The sequence below is a fragment of the Zeus faber genome (assembly GCF_960531495.2).
Source record: "Zeus faber genome assembly, chromosome: 6".
In the NCBI taxonomy this organism is placed as follows: domain Eukaryota; kingdom Metazoa; phylum Chordata; class Actinopteri; order Zeiformes; family Zeidae; genus Zeus; species Zeus faber.
The window spans coordinates 11543842-11556341 of NC_137201.1; the positions used below are offsets into that span (position 1 = coordinate 11543842).

Below are 12500 nucleotides of genomic sequence, written 5' to 3' on the forward strand. Positions count from 1 at the left end.
GCTCTCTTCACCCCCATCCCCTCCCTCTGTTTCTCATCCCACCATTCGCTGCTAGAGAGAGAGAGAGAGAGAGAGAGAGAGAGAGAGAGAGAGAGAGAGAGAGAGAGAGAGAGAGAGAGAGAGAGAGAGAGAGAGAGAGAGAGAGAGAGAGAGAGAGAGAGAGAGAGAGAGAGAGAGAGAGAGAGAGAGAGAGAGAGAGAGAGAGATTCATCTCAGAAAGCTGCTTTTAGTGGTGGAGGTTGCAAAGGGTGTAGTTGATTGGGGAGATCTCACTGGGAATGGTGTGTCTCCATGTGTGTGTGTGTGTGTTAGGGAAAATGGGGAAATGATTAGAACGTTTTACAGGGAATCTCTGTGTGTGTGTGTGTGTGAGAGAGAGAGAGAGAGAGAGTGTGAGAGACACAATGAGCTGGTGCAGCATTTACCAAGGGAGTACACTATATAGTCCTGGGAAAACATGGGAGCGAGTAGGAGGAAGCCATCACGCACACACACACAGAGTTGAATTTCCAAGGGACCTTTCCAATCATGCCCAGTCCTCTCCAGCACATTCATAGAAGCACACACACACAGATACAAACTCTCCCCAGCTTTACATGTGATACTAGATACTAGCTAAATTCCAAACCAACAAATCCAGATAATCACAAGTTCAATTCCCAACTGTGTCTGATGGGAGGGGTTCGGGGATGTAGCTGGCTGTGAACTCTGTGTGTGTGTGTGTGTGTGTGTGTGTGTGTGTGTGTGTGTGTGTGTGTGTGTGTGTGTGTGTGTGTGTGTGTGTGTGTGTGTGTGTGTGTGTGTGTGTGTGTGTTTTAATCCATATGCACATGGCCAACAAATACAACATTCTTCATAGGAAATGGTTGACAGGGTTTCTGCCCATTTTCGTGTCTACATTTTTCTATGTGTGTGTGTGTGTGTGTGTTTGTGTTTGTGTTTGTTTTACCAGCGAGGACCGGTCTCCGAATAGACTATATTTTGATTTAGAAATGCTCCAGCAACACGGGTCCTCACTTACCAGGTGTATTTACTTGGACCTTATTTTGATGTGTGCGCGCGTGCGTGTATGTAAGCAGACCTCTACCACCTTTTTTTTTTTCCTTCATTTCACTGATGACCATTTTGTTAGTAACTCACCAGCAAACAGCCCCGCATACAGCTGGAGGCTGGTGTTGTGTGCGCTCTCTTCCACTGTATGGCAGGGGTTAGGCGGGAGGCGTCGGTGAGGTTGGAAAGGGAAAAGTGGAAAGCGGCGTGCGCACGTTGGCCATTATTTCTCCCATCATGTGTTCTCACTTTCTGTCTCTCCGCCTCTCTCCCCGCAGAACCACACGCTGAGTCAGCACGCGCAGTGAGACTGGGGCCCGGCAGGACCTCTGGGCTCGGCTCGGGGCCCCCCACCTGACCCGGGGCCGGCGGGGGGGCCCTCCATCTCCACATCACAGCCAATCAAAGTGTCATTTGCGACTCCCATGTAAAAGTCTAACGATTGCACCGCCGGGCGCGGCCATTAGAAGCAGCTGAGGAGAGGGGAGGGGAAGGGGGGGGAGGGGGGTGGTTGGTATTAATGGGATATGCTATTAAAGTCACTCAAAAAAAGTAAATTCATAAACCCAGGAAAAGGAAATGGGACTGAGAGACAGTGAGACGTCAAAGAATCAGACGTAAAGAGAGAGAGATAAAGGACAAGGAAAGGAGTGGAGAGGTATTGTACGAACAGTATTCTTTATTTTTCCTGCCGGCGTCGGCAGCCCCCGCCCCACCCCCCAACCTCCACCTACCTCCTCCCTATCGCCTCCCCTCCTACAGCCATGTTTCTTTTTCTTTCTTTTCATTTTAAATACCTGTATGGAAAAAAGGAAAGCCTTTTTTTTTTTTTTTTTTTTTTGTCTTGTTCTTTCAAATTGTAAAAAAAAAAAAAAAAAAAAAAATCTTCATTCCCCTCGACCCCCCTCCTTCCCCATTGTATTCAACATGACAGGTGCCAAATTCCATTTTTTTTAATTTCCATTCTTTTGCTTCCGTTATGTGCTTATTGTCTTCTTACTTTCCGTTTTTCACTGCAAGTAGGTACTCGTGCCGTGTTGTGATCGTTTGTTTGCCAGTTGGGTCCCCCCCCCCCCCCCCTTACACTCCCACACACCTCTCCTTTTTATGATTGTTATATATATATTTTTTCCTTTTTGTAATTACTATGGAAAAAATACATCAAACTAAATAAAGTGCAGAAAAACGTACAGATTTCTTTTTGCTTTGTTCTTGGATTGGGTTTTCCAGTCTTTACGGGGCCTATAATGGTTATTGTAAAAAATTATTAAAAAAAACAACAAAAATTTCACTGCTTCTGGTCAATGACTGCTTTTTAAAATGTGAATTAACCAGATTGCAATAATCTAGTACAGATACAAACAAAACAAAAAAAAGAGAAAATAAATAAATCTCAAATAAAGATGATCTCTGGTGTGTCTCGTTTTTGTTTCCAGTAAAGCTTGTTTTATGTGGAAGTACACATGTGGACCTATTCATTCACTCAGAGGCTTCATGCTACTCACAACAGTTATCTTTACTTCTGTGCAAAATCATTGAGCATATTTTCAGGTAATTGATCAATCAAATTGAGATTTGCACCACAAGTTCAAAAGGCAACTCAACTTTAGGATGTTCTAAAGGTTAATTGTTTTACCTTGATATCAGAGTATGGCAATTGGAACACATTATTTTCATCCTCTCCAGTGGTCTGAAATAGTAAACTAATGAATGAAGTGATATATAAACCCATCAGCAACAACATCAAAACCACTGAGAGGTGAAGTGAATAACATTGCTCATCTTGTTTCAGTGGCACCTGTCAAGGGGTGGGATATATCAGGCAGCCAGTGAACAGTCAGTTCTTGAAGTCGATGTGTGAAGCAGGAAAAATTGGCAAGCATAAGGATCTGAGCCACTTTGACAAGGACCAACTTGTGATGGCTAGACGACTGCGTCAGAGCATCTCCAAAATGACAGGTCTTGTGGGGTGTTCCCGGTATGCAGTGGTTAGTACCTACCAAAAGTGGTCCAAGGAAGGACAACCGGTGAACCAGCGACAGAGTCAGGGATACCCCAGGCTCATTGACGCACGTGGGGAGCGAAGTCTAGCCCCTCTGGTCTGATCCCACAGACGAGCTACTGCAGCACAAATTGCTGAAAAAGTTAATGCTGCAATGATAGAAAGGTGTCAGAACACACAGACCGGTCAGAGTGACCATGTTGACCCCTGTCCAACGACGAAAACGCCTACAATGGGCACGTGGGTGTCAGAACTGGACCGTGGAGCAATGGGAGAAGGTGGCCTGGTCTGATGAATCTTGTTTTCTTCTAAATCATGGGGATGACCAGGTGTGGGTGCATCATTTACCTGGGGAAGAGATGGCACCAGGATGCACTATGGGAAGAAAGCAAGCCAGCAGAGGCAGTGTGATGCTCTGGGCAATGTTCTGCTGCGAATCCTTGGGTCCTGGAATTCATGTGGATGTTTCTTTGACACGTACCACCTTCCTAAACATTGTTTAGGTAGGTCAGAGCTGTTTTGGCAGAACAAGGGGGACCTACACAATACTAGGCAGGTGGTTCTAATGTTGTGGCTGATCGGTGTGTGTATACAGGTACATCAGATAAAATTAAAATATCATGAAAAAGTTCAATATTTTTTGTCACTCATTTCAGAAAGTGAAACCCACATATTATATAGATTCATTACACGTAGAGTTAAATATATCAAGCCTTTATTTCTTGAAATTTTGATGATTGTGGCTATAGATAATGAAAACAGAAAATTTTAATATTGTGAAAAAGTACAATATTGGAAAGTCATGGTGTCACACCCTAATCAGCTAATTAACTCAAAACCCCTGAGCCTTTAAATGGTCTCTCAGTCTAGGTCAGTAGGCTACACAATCATGGGACTGCTGACTTGACAGATGTCCATAAGACAGTCATTGACCCTCTCCACAAGGAGGGTAAGCCACAAAAGGTCTTTGCTAAAGAAGCTGGTTGTTCACAGAGTGCTGTATCCAAGCATATTCATAGAAAGCTGAGTGGAAGGAAAATGTGTGGTAGGAAAAGGTGCACCAGCAAAAGGGATAACCGCAGCCTCGAGAGGATTGTCAAGCAACATCCATTCAAGAATTTGGGGCAGCTTTACAAGGAGTGGACTGAGGCTGGAGTCAGCGCATCAAGAGCCGCTACGCACAGACCAATCCTAGGCACGGGCTACAAATGTCGCATTCCTCGTGTCAAGCCGCTCCTGAACCAGAGACAACGTCAGAAGCGTCTTTACCCGGGCTGTGGAGAAAAAGAACTGGACTGTCGCTCAGTGGTCCAAAGTCCTCTTTTCAGATGAAAGTAAATTTTGCATGTCATTTGGAAATCAAGGTCCCAGAGTCTGGAGGAAAAGTGGAGAGGCACAGAATCCACATTGCTTGAAGTCCAGTGTGAAGTTTCCACAGTCAGTGATGATTTGGGCTGCCATGTCATCTGCTGGTGTTGGTCCACCGTGTTTCCTGAAGTCCACAGTCAACACAGCCATCTAACAGGGAGCACTACATGCTTCCTTCTGCCGACAACCTTTATGGAGATGCTGATTTCATTTTCCAGCAGGACTTGGCACCTGCCCACACTGCCAAAGGTACCAAAAGCTGGTTCAATGACCATGGTGTTACTGTGCTTGATTGGCCAGCAAACTCTCCTGATCTGAACCCCATAGAGAATCTATGGGGTATTGTCAAGAGGGAGACGAGAGACGCCAGACCCAACAATGCAGATGACCTGAAGGCTGCTATCAAAGCAACCTGGGCTTCCATTACACCTGAGCAGTGCCACAGGCTGATCGCCTCCATGCCACGCCGCATCGATGCAGTAATTCATGCAAAAGGAGGCCCAACCAAGTATTGAGTGCATAGAAATGAACATACTTTTCAGAAGCCTGACATTTCTGTTTAAAATATCCTTTTTCCTTTTTGATCTTATATAATATTCTAATTTTCTGAGACACTGAATTTGGGGTTTTCATTATCTATTTCTATCTATCTATCTATTTCACTCTATGTGTAATGAATCTATATAATATATGGGTTTCACTTTCTGAAATGAGTGACAGAAAATATTGAACTTTTTCATGATATTCTAATTTTATCAGATGTACCTGTGTATCATATGAAACAGTGATTGAAGTATGTGACCATTTCAATGATTCAATTCAATTCTATAAATGAAACACAACTTCACATCAGGTAAAGTGCAATTAACTCTGAGGAGTAAGCATAATAGATTTGCATTACTGCTTTCCCTGCCTCTGGAATGGAGTGAATCATTGCCTTGAACTGACAAGGCTGTCCTTTAAAGTTAGTAATTCACACATTAGGAACAGATCACTACAGTGTGTCAGAGGACGGCTATGTTATTTAGGCTGACAGTTAAGACTGCTGCGGAGGTGGAACACTATGGAAGCCAGACTCACGTCCTCCCAGCCCCAGCCGCAGTTTGGGCGGCCTGGGGCAACACTTCAGGTGATGCATGAACAATACACGCGCGTGTATTCTCTTTCTCGATTGAACTGAGTGGAAACCAGCCTGTATGTAAGAACAGCAGAGGCAGCTGCCAATATAAGAGACCAAGCGAGCTGACGACGAACGCAGTCATTGGGTGCTGACAGTTGATTGCAATGTACAAGACAATTTAGCGAGTCACTGCATTTTGAACTACAGTGGTACCTTGAGTTACGAGCGCACTAACATACCAGTTTTCCGCGTTACGAGCCGTCGTTCCGTCGATTTTTTTTTGTCAAGATTTGCGAGCGAAAATTTGAGTTACGAGGAGCGAGCTTCAGGTGCACCCCCGCCGGTGGGCGTAGCAAGCGAATGCGGCGATTTGTGCTTTTTGTGCAGTTATTTTGCCAATTTTTTTTTTCCGAACCATTGGTCCGAAAAAAGTAAGTGCTGAGAAGAAGAAGCGGATGATGTCCATTGACTTCATGAGCGAAACATGAGCGAGGTGTGCGTGTGATGGAATTGGCGAGGCAGTACGAGCGTAGTACTTCTACCATACGTACCATACTGAAGCAGAAGGAGGCGATAAAGGGTATTACGCCAGCCAAGGGCGTTAAAATAATGTCTAAGCTGCGGACCGCTGTCCATGAAAAGATGGAGAATCTGCTGTTGGTGTGGTTGACGGAGAAGCAGCTCGCAGGAGATAGCGTGACGGAGGGTATCATCTGCGAGAAGGCAAAAATGATCTACACATCCTCCTTTATTATGTTTTTTTAAGTTTTTATACAATATTTGTTATTTATAAATACATTTTTCCTATTTAAAAACACGTAACAAAAAAAATTGGGGTGTTTTTTTGGGGCCTGGAACGGATTAATGGCATTTAAATGAATTTCAATGGGGAAAATTGATTTGCTATACGAGCAGATTGAATTACGAGCTCTGTCACGGAACGAATTAAACTCGTAAGTCAAGGTACCACTCTATGTTGTCTTATATCTTTGGTTTATGCTTTATGAGAAATATCTTCTCCAGGCTCAGTGTCACAATTCAGATCAACTGGATCTGAATATTTTGTATATTCCCATATGAGCAAGTCTTTTCACTAAGGCTTGCAGTCCACCGAGACAGATACCGTGGTGATATGGATACTTGATTATTCACGCAGGGTGCTCTGGGATTTACGCAATGCACAGATGCACAAGGAAAGACATACAGTGACATCTGATTTTACAGTTTCACACAACTATCACGCACACACTGATTTGGTCAGAAACACCTACAACCAAGTCTCGCAGTGGGGAGGAAACTGTTTTTCGAACAGCATGATTTGAGACCTGTGGCCAGAGGGCATCAGCTGGAAGAGGAGGTGAGTAGTAGTCAGGGGGGATTCTTTGACCTTCTGATTGTGATGTTGTGGCAGAACCATTCAACTGTTGGGTGGGACAGTGGATTTCGGTCCTTTATTTGTTAGTTTTTTTTATTTTTTTTATTTACTACTAATTGCACTGATTGTAAGTGACAGCAAGACATCACAACAGAATAGTGTGTCTGTAGCGGTCGTCATAGGTGTCATGGTTTGGACGCTGTCGGACGTCCTTATCCTCTCCCCCGTCTCTAGTTTCTTGTGTTTTCACTGCTGTTCCACAGGTAGGTTATCAAAGAAAAACCTCCACACTCATCTTACTCACGGCCTGTGAAGTGTCGGTGACATGCATATTCGTTCCCACAGTTCGATAAATGGATCTTTGTAGGGTCTCATGAGGGACAGGAACACCAGAGTGCTCCAGATGAAGCATCCCTGCTCTTTGTGTCTTTGCTGTAGCCGGCAGGCCCACTCAGTGATGGGCAGTACGCACCACTTGTCTAGAAAATATGTGTCTCTGGTGCTGGAGGGCTGTCACACATGCCAGTACATCACTTGTCTCGGTTGACGTGTATTTTATTTGAGCCCGTCTGAAGCAGAGCACATTCTCAGGTCATCCAGGGTGTCAATGTTATTGGCATTCTCTCTATTGGAGCTGTGACTACAAAGCCCTCCAGATGTCAAGCTGCTTCTCTTGTGTAGGGACATTTTCCACACAATCCCCTCACACACAGTTAATGTATGTGTATTGATGCGTTACATTTGGATGCTTACTGTATATAAAATGTCCTAAATCAAGTTGCATGTTAGGCAGTCAGCCCGGCCCTGAATCAGAATGCTGTCAAAGCTGGATCTAATCTCATTCTCCGCCAGGACCACAACGGTGGTAGGTAATGGAGAGGTTTCGTGGGAGCGATTGTGAAATACTTAGTCAAACAATTGATTTGTTTCTCAATCTCGCAGTGCTCTTTTTCGAGAGAAAGACAAAAACTCAATCACTTCAAACTCATTGTTTGAATTCACTAAAAACTTCAGGCCTGAGTCAGCCTCCGTCCAAACCGCTTAGATGGGCACGAATGCAAACAAACGGCCTGACTTGTATGGGGTGTCAGGGTACATGTTAGGAAAACGGGGCCACACCCTTTGCCTTCAGGACGGCTCTTGGATTGCCTCTTGGAATGCCAAGAAGGATTGAAGATAGTCCTGGACGGTGTGCGGTGGGATATTAAAGAACAGTAGAAATCGACTTTGCCTTGGTCTTGTAAAATGGCCTCACAGTCCTTGGGGGAGGGGAGGTTATACGACCTTGAAGAGCTATCATTGAGCACAATGACTCCCAGGAGATGGCTGCCCATACCATTATGGATCCCCCACCATGTTTAACAGTTGACATACATTGTGGGTTGAAAGCATACTTTGGCTTGACTCATCAGGCAATATTGCTTTCGCCATCGCTCAGGCTCAGGCTCCCAGGTTTTAAACTCCTCACACCAGGTAACGCACTTTATGTGTTGCCCTTGGATACAAGCGTTTTTCTGTTTGGCAGCCATGTCATAAATTCCACCTTTGTGACGCTCACAATGTGTAGTTTTATTTGAAACTGCTTCACAGAGGTGCTGATTCATTTCTGTAAGTTGAGGCTGTACTTTAGAGGCATTTATCTACCATCCCGGTGAATGTCCGTCCACCCCTGTCGATGAGCTTCGACTTGCGATCTCGGAGCCTATTTGCAGTTTGTCCATATTTGACACATGGTGCCATGATTTGGGGGCACGACAAAGCGATTGATTCTACAGTTTTTATGACCGATGACTCTGCAATTCTGGAACAAAGTATTTGATCTCGTTGAAGACTCACATCATTTGAAAGGGGACAACATTAACAAGATAAAGGACCAAACAGGGGCGGGACCTGATAAATAACAGGCGTTCTTGGTGAAGCGCAGGATAGAAGCGCATGGAAGACTGGCACAACCAGCTGCGAGAGCTCCTTACAGGTTGATCACCTCGCTGGTAAGTGCACACATAAAACCTGGAGCTCACCACTCTCAAGACAGTGGAGATACACTCAACTTGTTTCAACTCAAAAAAAAAATGTAAATTGTGCAAGGATCTTTTTCGAGTTGTCCCTACTTGCAATATTGTTAAGTAAATGCTATGCTATGATTGTCAAAATAACATAACTGAATGAAGTGTTTCTAACATGGCCTACTTAAATATTTATGTTCAAACTCCAGGGGAGATTTGGCCTGCTAATCATTATAATTAAGTTGGACCGACTCATATTTTGCTGGAACTCTGTTCTGCCCTCTCAAGTGGACGTATCCAGTGGACATGTTGTAAAATGTATCATATTTTATTGAGTTGGAGCGCACTTTAAAAAAAAGATTATTAGTCATGGCACGTCACTGGCCATATATGGACATGTGCGGTTTGGATTTCTTTAGATTGTGGGCATCCGTGTTTGCGTTTTCCATTTCACACATTTTTGGTGGAAACAGCCGGTGTCACTCATTCTCTATTCCACCAGTTCCATCGTTGGTCAAGGCTGCTGCCCAGCTTGTGAGAAGTGCCGGTGTACAAGAAAAAGTCACGGTGTGCCAAAGAGTAAAATGAAGAACTACCAATACTTGGTGTACTTCGAGCACTGGTTACTTGTTCATTTTAAGTAAATCTAAAAATTCCAAAAAATCAAGTTGAAATTGCATAGTTATTTAAGTACTCATTAGTAAGGCGCTGAATCATCAAAATAATAGAAAGGACATACATACATATACATATACATACATACAGACAGACAGACAGACAGACAGACAGATAGACAGATAGACAGACATACATATGACACACAGACAGACATATTACATACAGACATACTAGCAGACATACATATTACATGCATACAGACATACATATTACACACATACAGACAGACAGACATACTGTATTACATACAGACATACATACGGTATTACATACATACAGATATACTGTACATATTACAGACAGACAGACATTCATACATACATATGACATACATACATATTACATACAGACAGACATACAGTACACGACATACACACATTACATACAGATGGACAGACAGACAGACACATAGATATTACATAAATCCATACATACATACACACATACATACATACATACATACACAAACATACATACATACAGACAAAACATAAATATTACATACATACAGACTTACATATTACATACAGACATAAATATTACATACAGAAAGATATACAATTACATTTCACTGCATATATGTATGGAAGTATGTATATGTATGTGACAAATAAAAATCTTGAATCTTGAATATACATATTACACACATACATACATAGAGAGACAGACAGACATATTACATACATATTAGATACATACATACATACATACATACATACATACATACAACCATATTACATACATACATACATACATACATACATACATACATACATACATACATTTCTTATTGTCAAGTATCCCTCCTCCTGATTTAGATCCAGGTCCCGTAGATGGTCTAATCTAACTATAAAGGCAGGAATCTCGCTCGTCCGTCTGTCTGTCTGTCTGTCTGTCTGTCTGTCTCTCTGTCTGTCGGTTATTCTATTACCTCTACAACCTTTCATCTGACCGTCTTCCCACTTGGTGAGAGTATCGCTGGGGACCCGTGTGCAGTGTGGAATGTTGTGCATTTCGGACACGGGACACGTGTGGAACAGAAATAAACTCTGAATTTCTCGTTGCGAGCGAATTTCCGTTTCTCCACCAGCGTCGCGGAGCCGCGTCGGATCGCGCTCACATCTGTAGTTTGCTCAAGGAGAGTTGTGGAACAACTGTGAAAACAAACAAACAAACAAACAAAGACAACCCCATAATAGACAAATACAACATCCAACCCTAGGTGGTCCGCGGACCCCGGTTTGGGAACCCCTGTCACTCCCGCGCCGCCGCGTGAGACGCAACAGTAACTTCGGTCTTCGCCGTTGATCCAGCGAAGCGGCGAACGAGACGCGTCCGTGCGTGTGGACATGACGCTCATGCGGGTCCCTCCTGGCGACCCACGCGGTGATAGAAGCGGGTCCGTCAGCGCCGGCGTCCGTCACCGTCACCGTGACCGCGTTGTGTTTCCGGGTGGTGCGGCGTCGCTCGTGTGAGCTCACGCGCACATCCCGGTTAGCCCGTAGCCTCCCAGCTCGGCGGCCGACCGCGACGGCACCGGGGAGCGGACGCAGCGACCGCGCCGCTGGCAGCCACCGACGCGCCGATCTTGAATTGATGTGTTTTGAGCCGACGTCCACAGCGGGGTCAGCAGGCGGCCAGCGAGCAGCGGCGGCAGCGGCAGCAGGAGGAGGAGGAGGAGGAGGAAGAGGAGATGGCGGCGGCGTCGCTCCTCTCCGAGACCGAGATCCGGCACCGGTCCATGGCGGAGGAGGATCCGAACGGGAACGAGCACGGGGCGGCTGCTCGCAGCGCGGCGCCCCGCTGGGGACCGCAGCACGCCGGGGCCCGACAGCTGGCCCGGCTCTACTCCCCCGGTGAGAGCTGGGTGTGGGTGGTGCGTGACGGGACTGGGACCTGTTCACCGGGGAAGGGCGTAAAGATGGTGATTGGTGGTGCTGGTGGTGGTGGTGGTGCTGAGGGTGGTGATGATGGTGCTGATTATGGTGGTGCTGATGGTGTTGGTGGTGATGGTGGTGGTGATGGTGCTGCTGATGACGCTGGTGATGATTCTGGTGGTGGTGGTGATGTTGGTGGTGATGGTGGTGATGTTGGTGGTGATGGTGGTGATGTTGGCACACCGTTCACAAACGAATGGAAAGTCGGCCTCCGTGCTGACTGCAATGATCACTATTTGGCATTAACGGAAACCTTCAAAACCAGACTTTGTGCTTTTCATTCAGACAGTTTACATCCTGTTTGGAAACACTACACCAAGTCTGAGTGGTTAAAACATATATAATAATAATAATAATAATAATAATAATAAGCTTTATTGGTACCCCATTCATGCACAGGTAGCTCAAAGTTATTTACATTAATATACAGCAATCAATAATAATAATAATGATAATAATAATAATAATAGTAAATATTGCTGCAGGCAGCAATACACAGGGTCCAGCTTGTTCATTTTAGGTATGTATTACAGTTTTCTTTGTTTAATGTGAAATGCATCACAATTTACATAACGTATAAACATCAAACATCGTGGAGTTACGTCCATAGAATTTAAAAAATATATATATTTTGTGACTGACCTTCAGACTGACCTGGACATATAAACATCATGTAGTTACGTCCGTGTAATTTCATGAATCCGACTTTCATGGCATTACATATGAAGCGTTTCCATTTCAACCAGACATTGATTTTCATTTGTAATTTTTACACAAGTGTATGAAAAAAGGTCATTTCTAAATAATTGTTCTAAATAGCTGAGTTATAGTCTTAATATTGTTTGTAAGTTCCAAAGTAGATGCATAACTAAATTAGGACAAGAAATTACAAAACAAGTCAGATAATTATTTTATTGAACAGTTGTCCAAAACAGCTGGACAAAGAAATAAAAGAAATATCACA

At 44.2% G+C, this 12500-nt stretch overlaps 2 protein-coding genes across 2 annotated transcripts in view; both read left to right on the plus strand.

Annotated features, from left to right (window-relative positions):
* Positions 1-2457, plus strand: part of znf423 (zinc finger protein 423) — a 153317-nt gene extending 150860 nt beyond the window's left edge. The window contains 1 exon segment of the mRNA XM_080001986.1: positions 1329-2457. Coding sequence (XP_079858112.1) covers positions 1329-1358 — 30 coding nt within the window. The 3' untranslated portion in view covers positions 1359-2457.
* Positions 2458-11292: 8835 nt separating this feature from the next.
* The window catches only part of LOC307231355 (plasmanylethanolamine desaturase 1), a gene marked incomplete at both ends in the record, with an annotated part of 41254 nt that continues 40046 nt past the window's right edge, over positions 11293-12500 (plus strand). The window contains one exon of the mRNA XM_080002020.1: positions 11293-11455. Coding sequence (XP_079858146.1) covers positions 11293-11455 — 163 coding nt within the window. The remainder of the gene's footprint in view (positions 11456-12500) is intronic.